Here is a 15,181-nt window from a genome sequence, read left to right on the forward strand (position 1 = left end):
TTGTACATTTTCTCTAAAAATTTCAACATCCTCCTCCGAAGGTTAGATCATTTTATTTTTAGATTAGTAAGTGAAGTGAAAGACTACGGAGAAAAAGTGGGAGAATGAGAGAAAGTAAGAGAGTGGATGAAAGTGGGAGAGTTGGAGAGTAGGAGCGTCGTGACAATGAAACAAAAATAGTGAGATGGTCAAGAAAAATAGGGGGAAAAACTTATTAATTTTCATTTTTTTATTTTGTTTTTGTTTTTATTTTTTAGTTTTTATTCTTCTTGTTTTAAAACATATATTTAGAGATTAGATATGTAATTACTACGTCGAAATTAATTACAGACTCACAAGAGCATAATACATATTAATTACGTTGTGGAGACTTATGATAAAAACGTAAATATTGAAATAATTACGTTATACGAAGAATGTGGGTATTTTGGCATTTTATGAAATACCATACACATGTGGCACTCCCGAAATCACGTTAGTTGACACTTTATTTCTTCAATCCGACGAACATCCAATTATAGATGGAAAACAAAGTTGGTAGAAATTATAATTTAACTAATATTATTCAATCAAATGAAAATGTTTTGGTTTAAAAGTCTTTTTAAACACCATTAATGCAAAGATGTTTTTAATTTTAATTTCTTTACACTATTGTACCATTACATGAATTAATGGTACTAAACTAATTATATATATAATGTTATATTTTTAGAATAAGTTAATTTAAATTTAATAAGAAACATTGAGATACAAATTAGTGAATTCTCGCGGAAACAAAAGAGGGCATAAAAAAGATTGATATGTAATCTACATTTAAACAACTGTTATTACTTAAAGTTACACAAAAGTAAACACAGGTAAACATTATAGTGTAATTATTATTGCAGATATAGAAATAAAATTTCAAGTATCAATATAATAAAATTCATAAGAAAACAAATATCATAAGTACTTACCACATAAAATTCATAAATATTTCAAATGAAAAACACTAGTTGAATGTGTAAAATAAATAAATACCCAAGTTCAACGAGGTATTGGATTTGTATATGTCCTTAAATTGTATTGGATTTGATGGACAAATGGAACATGGTCGACAACAGTAGAAACATAAATTAGAAAAAAAAGGATAACAACCACGACACATCTTTGTCTTCGATAATAGCAATAACATAAGGATTGCTGCAACATCACGATATAATGAAAGTTGAAAAATTAAATATTCAAAAGAGGAAAAAAATTTAGATTGAATTAGATAAACAAGTTGAATGAAAGACATGTTGAAAGGAGCATCAATCAAATGGAAGTTAAGATGAAAGATTGTTTTCATCTCATCTACCATTGAACAAGACCCAACAAGTTAAAGATTCAAATTTCAAAAATAAATTAAGATCTAACAAGATTTTAATTTTCAATTTATTAAGGGTTAAAATTTAGTGAAGGGTTATTTTAAAATAAAAACAAAGGCTGAGAATCAGCCAATAAAAAATAATAATATGATTATTTTAAAATTAAGAGAACTAAAGTTTTAAAATCTTCGACAAAATTGTTAAATTTCAAGATATTAAACTAAATTATCTAGAGAGACTTTTTATAAGAGCACAGATATTGAAACAATTATAGTAATTTAAAAAAATATCATAATTATGGTAATTTAAAAAAAATATCATGCACGGGCCGTTTTTCAAAATGGTCGCTTGGAAACAAGGTTAAATATCTAATTATCGAACTTTTAAGGTTGCATTTGAAAATATGGGGAAATGGAAAAAAACCTCTCCTATATGCGGCAATCTTTTCTTCATTCCAGAATTGCCACTTCAAGAGTATCAAAAATGTCTTGAAAGATGTAACCATATCTTTGGTTAGGAGTTTTAGTTTGAAACTTCAAATTTAACATCTTTGGAAGGGTATGTTATGTGTGTTGGTGTCGGGCAGGAATAAGAGAATTGAGATTTCATGGAAAGCTGAGGAAGACAGAGAGAAGGGGAGAGGAGAAAAAATGACCTAATTCTTTCATTTTCCAAAACATTTAACACTTTGAATTTCATAGTCAAATACTAAACGGTCCAAAATGTTCTCAATTATCACAATTGCATAACCAAGTATGTGGAGGGAATAATTGCAATGAACACAATATTTCAGGTACGTTTGTGCAGATAATCCCCTTCTTAAAAATTTATCTCCCAATTCTCATAAGATAATCTTTTAAAATAAGTTCGTACAAAAAAAAAAAAAAAAAAACCTTTATGTTACTTTGTAATGTCAGTTGAGGTCAAAGAACTCTCAGCTCCTCAACTCAACTTGAATGAGATATGGCATATCCCATTTTGTTCTAACTAAAACTACGCAAAGTTCTGCAATAAAGAAATCAAGACATAGAAATTTGAAAGCATCAATGAATTTGCTAAAAAGACAAACGTACAAGTTTAAAGGATGGTTGTAATAGGTAGCACTTTTAGAACTTATAATTCTTCTTACAACAATATTTTTAAATAATTGCAAATATACCAAAATATATAATTGATACAATCTATCACAACTACTAGTGAAACAACATTTTGTCAATTGCTAATTGCTAATGGAACTATTCTATTAGCAAATAGTCGGTCCATATTCTTTCTAAATTTTGTCATATTTGTAAATGTTTTCACATTGTGCTGTCTCCATGCACACCTTGTGCATGGTTACTATGCTTACCACTACAATCAATTTTAAAAAAAGAAGCACGACTTTTCCAATGCTCAAAAACACACTTCTTTTTACACCTAGAAAGTTATTCCAAATAGAAATAAAAGTTCAAGTAGCTCACAGCAAATTCATCTCTACCAAGGGTTGATGATGCAAAAGAAACATCTTCAATCAAACAATATGCTATAGAAACGAACATTCGACTAAGGTTTAAAGGGAAAAAAGTTATGTCGCTTGTGGTTTTCATATGAGCTAAGAGACTTTAAGAGAGTATATTCCCCTATTACCAAAAACGATATTGAAAATTTAGGCTCATCCTGTTTTGCTTCTAAAGTCTATTAGAAAAAGATAGTTCAGTTTGCTAGTAATAGAAAAGAAGCAAGAAAAATTGAAAACAATTACTTTACTTGAAAGTTAGATCCCCCCATTAAAGAAGGCTTGTATAGGAAATCACTTGCTCTTTTTTGGTTCTCTAGCATACTCATCGATCAATGCTTCGACATCTTTCCAGAAGAGTCCCTCAACTAAAACTCCATCTTTAGTAAACCTGCAAGATAATACATTTTTTGTTGGTAACCGTAAAGAAACTAAGAAACTAGACTCCAGAAATGGAGAGAAAGAGAGACCAGCGGGTGACACTCTTGGTAAATTGAACTTGTTCATTAGCGGAAATCGATTTGGGATCCGAACTAGATATGGTCAGCGTGTACAGATCTGAGAATCTGGGCAGTTTTGAAGAGACTATCAGCCCAGTGCTGGTGAAGGATCCCTGTATAGAGAGATTACAACACAAGATTACAAATGACCTCAAAAGGTTTAGCATGCATGCAGTTTCAGAAAGCATTGGTGAAGTTGTAAAGTTCAAACAAATTGCCCAGAATTCCTAAATAATATTTGTACATGGTATCATTCTATCATTCTTGGAAAAGAAAAAAAGGGAAATGTTAGCCTCCCTTCTTCCCAACTCCCAGATTCCATAGGTATCCAAATAAAAAAATTCCTCATTAATACAAGACTTTAAAAGAAATGGCTAAATAATTCCCAAAAAATTATAAATTAAAAAAAAAAAAACTGAAGAAAAAAAAAGGAAAAAAGAAAACCTTTCAAATTTCTAGACATGAAGAAGCAAAGAAGTTGATTCTTCTAAAATGTGCTAGTATATTCAGATTTCAAAGACGTTATAAATGAGAGCCACACAAAAAACAAACCCACAAAGAAGGAAGCTTTCTATACAAGAAGGGACTCCAACTATATGAAATTGCCTATAGAATAGTTACAAAAGGTCCTTGAAATCGAAGCCCACAAAAATATATGATAATGAACTAAGAGTAGGGACCAAATTTCCTTAGAATTCCTCTCCAATAATCACCCTACTATTCACCCTACAAGACCCATAAGATCGCACACACCCTGGCATCTCCATCCACAAGCTGATGAAATTGGAATAAGAAGTTCAGTTATTCAAGAAACACAACATCTATGAAAAAAACTAAAAGAGAAAGAGAATAGTGTTTAGAAACCAATTACCCAAATTCCAATATAAAAAGGAAAAGGTAATTGTTCAGAACACACCCAAGGAACCCAGTTCTACATTAACTTGAAACTCGAAATCCATTCATATTACAAAAAACTATAAGAGAGGTTTTGTCAAGCTTTTTCTGAAGTCAAAACTCCAAATGCAAGTTAAGAAGGCCTTTAAGTTGGGAGTAAAAACAGCAGCTTTCATTGATAAAAAAAATGATAAAATAAATAAAGAATACAGGGGCACCCTTTGTGCAAAATAGTATCTTTAGAAATGTTGCAAAAGATATTCAGTATCCAAGCCGAAAAAGAAAAACAAAATCTAACAAGAGACAAACCATCACTAGAGTCCTCCAAACCTCTAATACTCCTCTCTTCCCGAAGCATAGATTAACGAAAAAACAAAAGAAAGAAATGTATCACTACCAAAACTTATACAACTTGTGGTTTTTTGAGCTGGTTATATTCAGAAACCCTAATATGTAGCCAATAGACATTATAAATCAATAGTAAAAATAAACAATGCACGAATATCATTTCTTTTTCATTGTTTATAAGAACTTACATTGAAAAAAAGTGAAAGAATATACGGACATACAAAAATCAAGCCCACAAAAAAAGGGGACTCCCTCTACAAGAAGGGACCCCAACTATACATGTCTAGAGGATAATTACAAAAAACCTTCAAAATTGAAGTCCAATAAGAAACATGAAATGAACAAGAGATCATATTTCTATTGCATCCCTCTCAACCCCTCTAAACATGAAAATGAATATCATATATAATCATGATGTTAATGCTTTAGATAGTGGTCATAAACATACAAACGGGCTAGAAAACAGGATTGTTCGAAAAGTTGAAGGAACTTACTGCAGGAGGATACGTGAACAAAATTGCGTTCTTCTCCTTGGTGTAAACAATAAACTGCAAGATCCCATTAAAAACTACATACTTGCCAGAGTTAAAGATCACATAAGAGACACCACCAACGATTTGCATTCCACTAAACGAAAACAAAACATAAAAAACTAAAAAATTGGAGCAGGGTACAACACATTTCAACCTTCGAAAATATCCACCATTTAATCCAATACCCATTCCCATCGGACACCAGTATCAAGAAATGAAATTCAATCTATCAACAAAAGATCTAAACGGTAAAAAATAAATAAATAAATAGAAAACGCGATTCATTAAAAAAAAAAAAAAAAGGATATAATATAATGCAACCGATCAAGAAGTCGCGATTCTCAGGGAATTTCTTTTTGTAAAATTGAGCGACCAAAGCTATGATGATGATGACAGTGCCCATAATCAATTTGACATTACTCAACCTGACGTCTTCAACATAGCCGCGAGTGGTGACAATCTGCAAGGAAAAGGCTCAAACCTAGAGTAAAATTGAAGGGAAAAGGAAATGGAATAAAGAGATTGAATTACCTCAGAAACAGATTCATCGAGTAGGTGTTTGAGAGAGTGATGATCCAAGAGATTGGCCTTTTTAGCATTTTTGGACGCCATTTTTTGAAATCTTTTTGGGTTTCAGTTCTCTTCGCCGTCTACGAAGGTTTGTCTGAAATCTGAGAAAGAGGAGACTCAGTCTTCTTCGACCCTTTTTTTCTTTTTTCTTTTTAATTATATTTTTCTCTCTTCAATTTTTAATAATTAATAATTTATTTATTTTCTCTCTACTTAGTAATAATATATTTCCTTAATTTGCCCAATAACCTAAATAGTCCTTTTATTTAATAATTTAAATTAGGTCGGATTTTTTTTATTGAGTTGGGTTTGAAAAATTCGGTTCAACTCAACCTCACATGAATTAGTGATATTATATATACTTATGTTAAATTTTATACTATGATACTTCGAATGTTTTTACATTTTAGAAGTTTGTATAAATGTTGTACTTTATATATGTTTTTGGATGGGAGAATTTATGGATATGATGTTATAATGATATGAAAAATTAACAAATATTAAGACTGAAAAAACCTATACAACTCGATAACCTAATCCAATTCATATATTTTCGGGTTGGGTTGGGAATGTTTATCCAATTATTTGGATTACCAACTCAGTCAATCTAAAAGTCTGAATAGTTTCCAAAATACCCTTCAATCCAACGGGTTACACCACTAGTTCATTCCCTTCACCTCAATTAGTTTCTTTTAGTACAACTTAGCCTGAGGGATGTGAACGACCTCTATCGTTAGATACATACATGTGTCAATTTGGCTTCAAAACAACCTTGAAGAGTTATGAAATTATTTTTCTTTTTTTAAAAGTATGTATGGGTTATAATTCTTTTAAAGAAATTCAAGTAAAAAAATATTTTTTTTTCTAACCTTTCAAAATATTACCTATTAATTTTTAAATTTTGAATTTAATTTCAATTTAGTAGTAACTTTCAAAACGTTTTCTCAAGATTTAGTTTTATTTCAATTTTGTCTTTAGGTAATTAATTAAATTTCATTGTTTTTTTAACAATAGTAAAATTAAGGTTTAAATTCTGTTTTGGTCCCTAAATTTTGTATCTTATTCTATTTTGGTTTTTAAACTTTTAAAAAGTGTATGTTTTAGTCTTCGAACTTTTAAAAATGACATATATTTTGGTCTTTGCCCTTAAGATTCGGTCAACTCTCTAATGGAATGGTGATATGACTTCTATATTTGGATGACAAATAAGATAATCACTTTTAATAATTTAAGTTTTAATTTCTAGTTAAAGATTGGTTGATTCATTGTCTTCTAGATTTTGATAAGGGTAGGGAGTCACTAGCAGATGTGAGAGATTTAAGTTTTGGAGAAAATAAACAAAATTATTTTTTAATTTGAGTTTGTTTAATTCAAGTGTGTTAATTATATTTCTACGTTGGCATAAAAACTCAGAATAAATTGTCAACATTTTTGGGTTATTTACCAATTTAATTAATATAATGAATCTAAATTTTAATCATCAAATTATAGAAAGTTACGTTCTCATTATGGTAAAGAGTTAATGGAATTCTAACGGTAGTGACCAAATTTTTTTTTTAAAAAAAAGTTCGACAACTAAAACAGACACTTTTTAAAGTTCAAAGACCAAAATAGGACAATATGCAAAATTTAGGGACTAAAATAGGATTTTAACCTAGAATTAATTTTAGGACTGAAAATATAAAAGTAGAACATCTAGTGAAAATCGAGGTTAACCGTGAAACTCAATGACCAAAATTGAATCAAAACTCACAACTTAAAACATAAAATGTAATATATTGAAATCGAAGGTACCAAATAGATACTAAACCCAAAACCAAAAAATTGAAAAGGTAGAATCTGTTTGGTAACGTTTTCGTTCTCTGTTTCATGTTTCTTCTTTTTTTTTAGAACAATAAACATAAATGTGTTTGACAACTGATTTTTTGTTTCTTGAAGAAAAAAAAACCATAAATAAAAAATGTGTTTGATAACTATTTCTTGTTTTCTAATTTTCTTCAAATTTTTTTTTTTATTTTATTCACATCTAATTCAATTAAACATTACATCACTCACTTTATCAAACCTAGATAGAAAAGATTTCTAGTAATCTTATGAAGATCAAGATGATTTATTGAGATCGGAAGGACAGAACCGCGCGAGGAGGAAGATGAAAACCCATGATGAAGAGGACGAATGAAATGCACGGCGAAGAGGAAGACAAAAATCCATGGCGAAAACACACATTTGACAAAAAACCCAAAAATTCAGCGAAAACTCAGATCTTCACGAAGAGGAAGAGGAAAACTCATATCCAACGAAAAGGAATACAGGAAGACGATGAGAGACAAGGAAGAAGATGGCGAAGACGATGAGAGGAAGAGAAAAATGATGGCTATTTGGAGAACACGATGGTTATTTGGGGAGGATGATGGAGATAGGAAGAAGAAAAAGGAAACCACGTGGAGAGTAGTTATTTGGGGAAGAAGATGAAAATAAGAGGGAAAAAAATAGAATCATGTACAAAAATGGAAAAAGAAAAGGAAATAGAAAAATAATTGAGATAAAAAAAAGAAACTAATAAAAATAATTGAAAGACGAAGGAGGAAACTATTTTTTTCCAATAATTCTTTATAAAATAGAAAACATTTTTACTTTTTTTTAAAAACGAAAAACATGAAACATTGCCAAACACTTGTGTTTCTTTTAAAAATGAAAACAGAAACATAAAACAAGAAACGAAAATGTTACCCAACAAACCTGTAATTTTTCGTCTCCCTAAATTAAAATAATGTTACGAAGATAAAAATATTAATGTCAACATCGCCATCGTGATTTTGATTTTACGATAGAAGTTTAGGTTATTGATATCATCTAATATTTTGGTAAATAAAGAAATTAATTTTAGAAAAATATTAAAACTGATAAACAAGTTAGTTTTTACTTCCAAAAATAAGTTATAGATCTTATCATTAGTATTAAGATTCACATTTGAGATTTTCTTTTTCATTACAATATTGGTAGGATATTCATTAAGCTATGCTTACTAAAGTATTCATATTATGTTGAGATTTATTATGTTCGATGTGATGTAAAAGATAGTTAAATCCTCCCCTTTATGGATATATAACATACTAACAAATATTTCAATCCCAATTTGATGTTTATACTACAAAATGATTGTGGTACCCAGATTATCTCAGTACTTCAAATTTTTAGAGATTAGTTGCTAAAACAAACTCAATTGAGCTGCGCCATACACATTAAATAGTATAATTGACCTAAACTTTAGTAAGAAAAATCTACTTTTAAGAATATTTTTTGTAATATGGATGTGACTATATAATAATCTCTAAACACTATAATTGACCTTAAGCATAGGCCACTCCAGTTTATAACTATGAATCAAATATTTCTGCTATAGCATATTGTTATATTTCAAACAACAACTTGCAGCCCAAATCTTATGCCTATTTCTTTTCTTGGACACAAATTTTCCTAATAATTTCAAATAAGGGTTTGGTCAAGAATACTATACTAGGATGAATAAAAAACATAAATTTCAGGCTTGGATAACTTCTTAAGAAACCTGTAATGGGGTCATATAAGCATTTTATCAGATCATTGAGGCTTTGATTTTATTCTGCCAACGGGACCCTTGGTGAGAAGGAATCGAGCACTTTGTACGAGTTCTTCCTTAACCATGAACAAGACAGCAGCAGCCAGAACACTCTGGACGATTTTCGTGCCCATCCCTTTGTAAAATCCATACAGTCCTTCGTATCGGATCATTTTGAGAATGGCGTCCAATGTGCCTGGATAAAAAGTGAAAGATCAATTAGCAGAACCAGAACATTGGTAACTTCAACCAGAGAACGATGCAGATGGATACAAGTAACATAAGAAATTGGGTCGAACAGCGTTAGCATCTGCAGAGTGGTTAAAACGGCTAACTGGGCCAACAGACTGACCATTGAAGGTCAACTAACCCAACGGGTGATTTGCCCATTTTACTTTCTAAGACTCCTCCAAATAGCTTTTGGCTTTTAGATTTTTTAAATTGTGTTTGATTTCTCACGGTGGATTTCATCTTATTTTGTTAAACTCTCAAATTCCAAAAACAAAAGCAAGTTTCTAAAAGTAACATGTCTGTTTCGAAAATTAAGTTTATGGCACCCTTATTGGTCTCATAAAGTTTATGGCCACTTTCCCTTATTGATCTCATTGTTTTGTTGTCTACTAAGGATTGTCTTTAAAATCCAAGTCATGTTACATAAAGTGATTTTTAAAAACTGTTTTTGTTTCGTGAATTTGGCTAAGATTTCAAATATTTACATAGGAATTAGGAGAATTAAAAACATGAAGAAGAAATAATGAGAAAACAATAAAGATTTTTAAACAGCAAAAACTAAATAGTTGTCAAACAATGTCTAATTTTATAAAAAAACTTGCCTTGGATTTTTGAAATATCAGATAACAGAACAAATAGTTATCACAGGCACAATGGCCATAGCTACACTGCATATATCATGTTTTGCAGCTTTTGGCCATCTATTGGAATGGAACACTCGTAATTAAGCGAATTTCAGCTAAGCTAAAGGCAAACCAGACAACCCTTTAAAAGAACAAGCCGCAGTCAAAACTTGTGAAACACAGCTATTTTTACCCTCCCACAAATTTTTAATGGTGGATGATAGCATGTCCATAATAACAAGGGATTTATACTATGAATCCAAACCTTTATACTGATGTCTTTTGTCTCCCGCTACGACTTGTTTTGCTTGAAGCCTAGCCTGCAAAGAAATACCTTGGATGAGATAATTTACTCTAATGCATGCTAGACAAGTAAAACCTGAACGTCAGCATATATCAACAGTTCACAAAAAATATGGAAAAGTAAAGTATTAACCGAGACACAACATTTGTAAGAATGAAGCAAACATATGTAAACTAAACTTTTTTGGGAAAGTAAAGAAATCCTATTTCTTCACAACCTTTTGTTTCTGAGACTATAGAATTTACCTTTACAACTAAAAGAGGATAGGTTACTACAGTCGCTCCAAGTTTTGCCAACGCACCAAGAAAAAATATCTGCATAGCCAAATACGTAGCTTAACATTGTGATGGAACACCCGAAAAACAATTACGTGTGGACAAACAAATCTGGCCATGGTTGCAATGTGGCAATGTTGAGAATTTTAGTGATCAGGGAAAAGGTTACCTCCAATGCAGTAACTCCACTCCCATCCTTCCGTAAAGCACGTCGTTTTTTCAATTTGTTCAACAAAGTTTCATACAGCATGTACTGTATAGAAGGGTTGCTGACCTGTCATTAAGAGAGGAATATTTAGCAGCGTTTCCTTGTGTATCAACGAAAAGTTTCTTTCCCCCACGTACCATGATCATTGTTGGGATTACTCCTTTCCAGAAACCCTTGATTCCCGCTTCATCGTAAAGTTCTTGAATCTGAAGATTGAGTAAATATCCAGAGTGAAGTATGCTTATTATGTTTTCATGGAAGAAAAGACATGCTTTAACTAATAAGATAGAGATTAAAGATATAAAATGTGAAAAATAGGATCACTTGCTGACTAAAGTTCTTAACATCCATATATTTATGAGACATTCTTTAACAATTCAGACCGAACAAAGAAAAAAAGGGTACTGCTTCTAGGTTTGGCCCTTTAGAGTTATCTATCAGTTTTCAATCTCAAGCAATAGGTTTACAACATAAGGGCAACCGCTGGCAGTCATTATTTTCAGATACTCTGAGAGAACTATTCAGTAAACAATCCCTAGATGTAAATAATCTACTATCCAAGGAAGTTCAAATGAATGTTAAACATGGATCTAATCAAATTGCCCTGTACAACGAAGGTGGGGAAAGGGACTTCTTTTATAAATTTGAAATCCTCCCCGCACGCCCCATTTTGGTCAAATGGATAAGAATTCACCCTAGAAAAGAACCGGTGATGTGTCCTTTTAAATTGAAGTTATCATAAAATCTAATTACGATTAGAAGGCTGGTTAACCAAGATGAATTATAGGGGCAAACTATGGGTCAAAATCCAATTCGGGCAGACAAAACCATAGAAAAGATAAACTAATTACCAAGAAATTGCCTAAGAGATCATGGTAGCAGAAAAAAATGTCTGCTTTTTTTCATGCAACAAAGAGTTCATAGCTACCGTGGAAACTGGTACATAAATATTTGTTACTTACAGCATGAGTGGTTCCGTAGGAAGGAGGATCAACGACTGCTGTTGGCGGAATTGTTTCATCTAGTGGAGTCAACGCTCCACCAGGTAGAGACGGCTTTGAGATTTTTTTATGAGTCTGAAGAATGGTAACACAAATCTTGTCATTTCAAAATTTTGAAATTCCATGAAATCCTCAACAACAAGAAACTACTTATTCAAGTTTAGTTCAAAACTCTTGAGGAAAGTCAACATCAATAAGTGCAATTAAATAAAGTAAATGGAGCCAAAATCTATGGTTTGGTTATTGTACTTCAGAAATTCGAATATACACAGGTAAAAGGAAAGACTTTAAGTCCTATAAAGAAAGAAAGGCTTTAGACTTTCAGGACCAAAAAGTTTAGCCCCCCAAGAGAGACAAAAATCTTCTTCTTTCTTTAAGCCAAATTTCGTTAAGATGAATCATAGAATCCAATCGGCTAAGAGATCAAACAAGCCAATCCAAAAGCAGGGTTGACAAGACAGCAACAACAACAAGAACAAGAAGCAAAAGAAAAACCAACGTTAGGCAATAAAAACAATAAAGGCAAGGCAATCATCGTGAATCGTGTGTGTAAACCTGGAATTCAAGTCACTGACTTAAATCCAAAAGGGCCTAGATGCTATGCTCAACCCTTAAGGGCGACATCCTAAAATGATTTCCTTGTACACTGGTTTAATTGAATTCAATTAATTTTTTTTTTTTTATGAAGCATAAATAAAACAACAGAAGTTTCATAATATATTATTACCTGCATCCGAGTAACCACCACCCATATAGGATTTGTCAACAGTACATTAACACACCTAGAGGATGAAGATATTTTTAGACAAATGGAAATAACAAAGAACTGAATAATGCAGATGGTTTGGTAGTAGATCTAAATTGCGTTTGAAAAAGTTTGAACTGTTTGAAGAAGATATGTAAATATAGTGGAAATAATGCATTGGAGGCTAGACCTGAAAGCATAGGATGCAACCCCAAATGTCCACGTTTGATCCTCTTAAAGAAAAAATCATAGGCTTAGGACCTTTCCTTCACCTTCTTGTACATCCTTTATCCCTTATCTTTTGTTTGAATTGATTGTGTTTCTTATGATATGTAAATAATAAGAAAATTAAAAAACAATTTAGACACAAACCCAGATATAGCAGCCACCAGAAGCGAGGAAAGCATCCCAACAGATCCATCTCCAATCCCTGCCTTCATTCGTTCAAGAGAAGCAACTTCAGCCTTGTTCCTGAATATTTGGTAGAAATAGTAGTAAACACCCTGTACCAAGAACAAGAGTTTGTTCAAATATAAGATACCATGAATGTGAAGCATAGAGAAAAGTTGAGTAGAAAATATTGAATCTTCATGTATATCATATTCATAAAAAATACCACAAAAGTTTTTTGTCAATATCCCAACAAGAAGTTCAAAGTTTATTATTTTATTTTGGAGAAAATGTTGTTGTAGAGAGCAGGGAGTTCACCATGACGGGCATGCTTATTATTCATTTACTAGCTACTGGCATTAATACAATAAAAGTATTTAGTTGGATTTGATAACAATATTAGCCTTTTGTTTTCAACCATAACGTCTGAACATAACTAGAGAACTCAAGCAAACCCCATTGCATCAATAGTTGATGCTGCCCAAGCTAACTAAGGATGTTGTAATAACATGATAGGATCATAGTGAAAAGGCTTGGCAATAAAAATGGAAGATTTCCCACTTTGATTGAACTGTTTTATGTATGAATTGGATGTCAAAAGAAAACTAAGTAACAAGTCTGAACTCTAATACCCTCCTATAACTGTCCAACTAAGAGTGCATTCCAGTAACACAGGGGAGACCACAGACAAGCCGTTGTTGTCCATCATCAATCAAACTTCAAGTATTCTGCTGATCCCCTTTACACAAAACAGACAGGTGAAGCCAGAAATTCTGTAGTATATGCAAGATGTTACGTTCTAACTTTGTGTCTATACAATCTTCCAATTCCAAAGATCTAGGAGGACAAATTATAGAGGAAAATATATAATTTACAATGAACCAAGAAGTTCCCGTTCCTTCCTTCTTCAATCCACCCAACAAAAAGCCAAATGCATTTTAAGTTTCTAACAAATATCAGATACCAAAAAGTCCCCTTCTCGCAATAACACTGTGGCTAAGACAAATTTAACATTGAAATTTAGAAGTGTGCGATAATATAGTATCAATTAGACCGACTTCAAATGAGTCTCACCTGAGATGCAGCCGTACCCACCAGAGACGGCCCCAAGCCACCGTAGAGCCGGTCCCATCCTTCATGTTTCACAACCTATTCACAAAAACAGTCAAAAAGGTCATTGAAATCGACAGTGGTCACTTTAATTTCGGAAATCAGACGCGCATAGTTTTCGTATATCAAAATTTGTAGGAAAAGAAGTTGTGAAGAACAAAATTAAGAGTACCTGACACATCTGTTGAAATGTTCCAAGTTTTCTCCTCTCCTTCTTCACATCGCGCTCTGTTTGCTGACGAGTATTCACCTACAGAAGAAACGAAAGGCGTCTGGAATTGCAGAAAGAGCAAAATTGAGCACTAAAAACTGAGAATTTCGTAAAAGAATTTACAGTCTGAAGAGGGTATGTGATGAGTTGGGCAATGATCCCTCCTCCAGCTCCGGCCAATCCATTGATCAACGCGTCCGACATAGTTTCCCGGTGAAAACCGAATTAGAGAAAGCAAAGAAGAAGGAAGAAAAAAGGGGTATGTGGGAAGATAGAAAGTGATGCAAAAAAAGGGGTGTTAGTTCACCGGGAAAATGCACCGGAAGCGGAGCATTGACGTGAAAAGAAAGAGATCTAACAGAAATAGAATCGGAGAAGAAAACCCATGTACGACTTTGTCTCTGTTGTAACTTCTACCCAAATGATATTGACATTTTCGATGGCGTTTGATATCTGGGAAAATTCTGACTAAAAAGGCTTGAAGATGGGAAATTTCACTTCATTTTCTATCAAATTAATGAGAAAAATATTTAGAGTAATAATGGGATTTTATTCAATATCAATTTACCTTAACTTTTAATTGTCTCTACCTCATTTTATAATTTCTTTTGTTACATTTCCTTCATAACTTATGACATATATATATGATTATAATAATAAGTATAATATTGGGTGTTTTTATTATTATTTGATTAGAAATAAGGAAATGGAAGTATGATATATTGGATGAAATTCTTGAGAGGTGTGCCACTACTTGGCCCAATTTCTAACTTCTTCCCCAAACGCAAAGAATTCT

The 15,181-nt window shown here is 32.1% G+C and overlaps 2 protein-coding genes across 2 annotated transcripts; both read right to left on the minus strand.

Moving 5' to 3' along the window:
• Nucleotides 1-2,832: 2,832 nt before the first annotated feature.
• Nucleotides 2,833-5,843, minus strand: LOC101215389 (probable signal peptidase complex subunit 2). The gene is made up of 5 exons (XM_011656682.2): nt 5,651-5,843; nt 5,428-5,579; nt 5,081-5,162; nt 3,315-3,457; nt 2,833-3,235 (listed from the first exon to the last, which is right to left on the minus strand). Exons 1-5 carry the CDS (start codon nt 5,729-5,731, stop codon nt 3,139-3,141), a joined length of 555 nt encoding a protein of 184 aa, XP_011654984.1. The 5' UTR covers nt 5,732-5,843; the 3' UTR covers nt 2,833-3,138.
• A 3,128-nt stretch (nt 5,844-8,971) lies between these two features.
• Nucleotides 8,972-14,881, minus strand: LOC101214274 (peroxisomal nicotinamide adenine dinucleotide carrier). The gene is made up of 11 exons (XM_004149193.3): nt 14,509-14,881; nt 14,347-14,424; nt 14,139-14,213; nt 13,047-13,177; nt 12,657-12,711; nt 11,891-12,004; nt 11,066-11,134; nt 10,890-10,994; nt 10,691-10,759; nt 10,407-10,461; nt 8,972-9,483 (listed from the first exon to the last, which is right to left on the minus strand). The coding sequence occupies exons 1-11, from the start codon at nt 14,587-14,589 to the stop codon at nt 9,290-9,292; spliced, it is 1,026 nt and encodes a 341-aa protein (XP_004149241.1). The 5' UTR covers nt 14,590-14,881; the 3' UTR covers nt 8,972-9,289.
• Between the last annotated feature and the right edge of the window lie 300 nt (nt 14,882-15,181).

This window comes from Cucumis sativus, chromosome 5, assembly GCF_000004075.3.
Source record: "Cucumis sativus cultivar 9930 chromosome 5, Cucumber_9930_V3, whole genome shotgun sequence".
Classification (NCBI taxonomy): domain Eukaryota; kingdom Viridiplantae; phylum Streptophyta; class Magnoliopsida; order Cucurbitales; family Cucurbitaceae; genus Cucumis; species Cucumis sativus.